Source organism: Gastrolobium bilobum, unplaced genomic scaffold, assembly GCF_033153095.1.
Source record: "Gastrolobium bilobum isolate Gb01-03AN ecotype WA unplaced genomic scaffold, APGP_CSIRO_Gbil_v1 utg427139, whole genome shotgun sequence".
Taxonomy (NCBI): domain Eukaryota; kingdom Viridiplantae; phylum Streptophyta; class Magnoliopsida; order Fabales; family Fabaceae; genus Gastrolobium; species Gastrolobium bilobum.
The window spans coordinates 1-4839 of NW_026898521.1; the positions used below are offsets into that span (position 1 = coordinate 1).

At 36.1% G+C, this 4839-nt stretch overlaps 1 protein-coding gene across 1 annotated transcript; it reads left to right on the forward strand.

Annotated features, from left to right (window-relative positions):
- Nucleotides 1-3278: 3278 nt before the first annotated feature.
- On the forward strand, nucleotides 3279-4169 carry LOC133317023 (uncharacterized). Its single transcript, XM_061518814.1, has one exon. The coding sequence runs from the start codon at nucleotides 3279-3281 to the stop codon at nucleotides 4167-4169; it is 891 nt and encodes a 296-aa protein (XP_061374798.1).
- The last annotated feature ends 670 nt before the right edge of the window (nucleotides 4170-4839 follow it).

A 4839-nucleotide genomic window follows, 5' to 3' on the forward strand; every position in this document is an offset into this window, starting at 1 on the left:
CCAATAAATATAGGGATTAAAGTTTATGTTGTAACTTTACATAAGAGTGCCTGCTGTGCAGTTAAACGGTGTCGTTTTGGTCTTTTTTTAAAAATCAAATTACTTATTGTGCAACTCTTCTGTATTCATCTCGTTCGCATGCCAGTTTCTTTTTTCCCTTAATGGCAGTGTGATATTAAGGAAAAAAGCGTTGGAAAGATCAACCAGGAAGGCACTCGCTTATGCCCTACTGCAATTAGGTAATGCCATTTTAAATCTTTGCGGAAGTCTACCTCTTGTTCCCCCCTCTTCTTAGATGGGGCGAATCTTTTTAACTCTTCGATTGTCATATTATGGCGTTCGTTTACACCAGTTATTTATATTATGCATTCTATAGAATAGACTATAAGTTAACTGTTCAATCGTGCATTTAGCATCATGTAATATTAACTTTATTGCATTCCATCTTTTTTTTGTTATTGTCGCCATTTTAATTGGGTTCCGCGATCACCCACTACAACCAAAACATGTCATTCTCTCGATGCGATTAATTCATATGTCAGTAAAGATAGTCAAATTACTGAATGATCTTTCCAACGCTTTTTCCCTTAATATCACACTGCCATTAAGGGAAAAAGAAACTGGCATGCGAACAAGATGAATACGGAAGAGTTGCACAGTAAGCAATTTGACTTTTAAAAAAAGACCAAAACGACACTGTTTAATTGCACAGCAGGCACTTTTATCTAAAGTTACAGCAGACACTTTAATCCCATAAATATATTATCCTATATTATTTTACCTTTTTTTGTCCTATGTATTGGGTGATAGGTTTTAAGAGTTAGCTTTTTAACCAACTGTGACCCTACCCACAATGAAGGAAACTAGCCAGACATGGTCATAGCTGAATTACAATGATTCATAAAAGAAGAATAAGAATTCAAAAGGAAGAGAAAATAATCTCCAAGATCAATCTCCGCAAAAAGCTCCAGAAGTTCTTTTCAAGCTCTCCCTCTCTATCAATTTTTGTCTTCTGATCCCCCTTTTTAATTTTGCACGCACGCGTTCAAAACACGGTGTCTTCCTGCTCGAAAACCGGCGCTGATGGCGCCTTTTTGTACTGAATTTGAATTAATCCACGCTATCAGCGCCGGTCATACTTCTTCCGCGCTGATGGCGCGGATTTTTCACTGAAAATGCATTTATTCCGCGCTGATAGCGCCGCCCATCTGATCCAAATTTTCCTTCTGCGCAAATTCTCATTTTTCATGCTAAATTCCTATCCAAATATAAACTTGAGTGAGAAATAACATTGAAAATGAAAAACTAACAATTAATCCATAAAATGTATTGATAAGTATGCTCTTTTTTTTTTGATAATAGATAAGTATGCTCTTTTGACCTTAAAGCTTAGTATTTTAACTTGGAAAATCAAATATATTACAACCACATCACCAACCAAACAGTAAAACAGCTAATGAATCTAGATAAATAAAAGAAAATAATCTTTTCTAATACAATTGACTTTATAGGTGAATTAGCTTTGCACATAAGAATCTTATCAGAAATTGAGTTATCAACACATTTTTGCTCATGTCATCATTAATTTATTTTCAAATGATAAAGCAAGAGGAGTTCCATTAACTAACATGCATAAGTAAACTTATATGCAGTTGCGGAGCCAGCTCAATAATTTAGGTGGTGCCAGAAAATTTGACATATTAAATTATTAAAATATTTATTAGGAAAAAAAATTTAATATGAATTGTAGCATAATGATCTAAATTTATCAAATAAAAAATATAAAAATACACTAATCTTTTTCAGTAAGCATTTCAAACATAAGAATTTCACTTTTCTCCTACAACATAATAAGTACATGAATTAAACATGTGTTTTCAAAAATAAAACACAATCAAATTTAATAACCTTTATATATATAATAAGCATTGTCCATGATAAAAAAAAATTCTTCTCTTTCATTTTCTCTATTCCTTAAATTTTCACACAATATCTCTTTTAAATAACATCCCTTACTTTTAAGAAAACAAGTTGTGGTGAAACAATGAATTAGAAGACTTACTGTGTAGAGAAGGGTGATTAAGGGATCTATCTCTTCTTCTGCAAAAGCCGACGGTGAGGGTGCTGCGTAGCAGCTATATGAGAGAGAGAGAGAGAGAGAGAGAGAGAGAGAGAGAGAGAGAGGGTGAAGGTGAAGGTGAAGAAGCAGAGGCACCAATATCAGAGAGAGACCTTTGGTTTCAAAATCAAGTTGAGAACAAGAGTTAAGTAAAGGCGGTGGTGCGGCCATGTTGTGTTGAGAGAAAACCCATGGGCTTTGAACTAAAATCTCAAAACAAAACATGGGCTTAACCCATTGAATCCAAAACATATCCAATGCATAACTTATCATATCCTATTTTTACAAGTTTGGTGAGTCAAAGGATATGATTCAGCTTATGTGTACGGTGGATCTTATGCGGCCAATACCGAATAAATGACGTTACACAATATATTTGTATTTAAAGCATTATATTTTATTTTTTAGAGAGAGAAGAGAGAGAGACTATAAATATATTGAACCCATGAGAGGCACTATATCAGAGAGAGAGAAGACAATAACAAAATAAGTTCACCAAATCAAAGATAAATATTGGTCCTAATTAAAAGCACAATTTATCAAAAAAAAAATCTGTTTTTGAATTTTACAGATATTGGAGTCTTTAATTTTGAAAAGCCATCTCAAAACAAAATCATGGGCTTAAAACCCAATGATTGTCCAATATTGCATGATCCAATGCATGATTAGCTTATCATATCCTATTTTTATCTCTTGTTTGGTGAGTCAATAGGATATGATTAGCTTATCCTATTGTCTCATTTTATCCTATCTAATGCATGATTTCTTATCTTATGTGAGGAGGTGGGTTAGGATTCAATAGGATGGGATATCAATATTGGATACCCAATAAATTCCCACGTTACACAATATATTTGTATTTATTGCATTATATTTTATTTTTTCTTTCTCTTTTCTCCTTCAACATAATCTTATCAGATTACTAATCAGGTGCTCATCAAACACAGGAGGCTTATCAGCCCCATATCATATCCTACCCTTATCAGCCTCATATCATATCCTACCCACCAAACGAGCCCAAAAAGTTTTCTATATATATAAGGTAACCCTTGCATGTCAATGTAAACATTCAGCAAGAATCCAAAACCTTCCAAACCACACCAAGAAAAAGAAAAAGAATCCAAAATCTTCCGAATCCAAAACCTTTCTTCTGATAGTGATGGAGTCAGAGGTCCCAAGACTCGTTTTCTATGTCCTCGCTGAAACCGTTTCCGCTATATACAAAACTCATCAACACTGGCCTCAGATTCTTGAATGGCTTGTGTCGTCTATCGCTTCAAACGATGACGACAAGTTTCGTGAAGTCGCGCTGTTGGTTTTGTGTTCGTTGCCAAACGATTGTTGTTTTCTTGTTTGCGATGCTCTCCGCGACCGCCGCCGCCTTCTTCATTCGTCGTTCTTGATTTCTCTGGCGTGGTCGAACCCTAACGTTCAGGTTGCGTCGTTTGGTGCGGTTGTGAGTTTGGTTCAGTTGTTCTCTGATCCTTCACTGTTCCATGAGCTCTTACGCGCGATGATGGCTGGCGTGTTCACACTATTGCACGGTTTTGAAGGTACCTATTTTCGAATCGCGTTCGTTGAGTTGATAAATCTGGTGTCTCAAGAGCCTCTTCTGTTGAAGCCTTACGTGAGTGACATGGTTCTCGATGCGCTTCAGATCGCGGAGAGTGAGGGTTTGACCAATGAAACGCATCGTTTGGCGTTTGAGTTGGTTATGGCCATGACTGAGGTAAAAGAGTACGGTGAACACGTGTTGCTGAACCTTCCTTCTCAAACTGTGGTTAGGTTGTTCCTCGTTTCTATGAAAATGCTTCTGTGTATTGAAGAGGATGGTGGTGTTGGTGACCATGACCATGACCATGACTTTGGAATAAAGTGTTTGAAACAACTTTGTGCTACACTTGGAGGGAGTAAAGTATTGGCAATTGCTTCAGAACTGTTGCCTCTTTACTTGGATTCCAAGGAATGGAAGAAGCGCCATGCTGGAATTACACTGCTTACTGTGACCTCAAAAGAGTTCTCTGATGAAATAGTGACCTCATCATCTTAACAACTCTCATTGCTTTGCTTTCATATATATTAATAACTTTTTGACTTAATTGCTGGTGAGGTTTACTGTAACAGCCCGTTACGTACCGGTATTGTTAACATTAATTATGATATTAAGCGCAGTTACAATCACAGCAGTTCATTTATGAAACGCGAATAAATTTTTTCCGATTATTACGCGAGCATTTAAAACATAAAAAGGCGTAATAATTAAAAGCTGTGACCGTAACCATAAACTCTTGCGGAAGACTTATTTAAACTATTTTTATCACTTACGTTACTTATTATAAGTTACTAAGGAGTTCCCATAAACTCACTTAGCCAATTTCCAACTTTACGTTTTACACCAATTCGAATATGTTACACTCTAAGTTTTTCTGCGACCAAACAGATCGCAACCAACCCTACTTCTCAGATTATATCTTTGTGTTACTTAATTCCCTTTTTAACAAGCTAAAATACGCTCAATTCGGAGCTCATTTGCTCCGGTTATCGCCGTTTGAAGTTGGATAAGCAATTAGCCCAAACAACCCCAAAAACAGCCCAAACCACTCACTTTGCCCGAATTACTGCACTCAATCGACTCAACCATTTGCTCTCAAATTTTTATCCTACAAACTAGACATCTCAAACTTCATTTTGACATATCACACGCTTAATTTGACGGAGAA

Coding starts and splice junctions, on each gene's coding strand:
- LOC133317023 (XM_061518814.1), top strand. CDS start 3,279: ATGGAGTCAGAGGTCCCAAGACTCGTTTTCTATGTCCTCGCTGAAACC.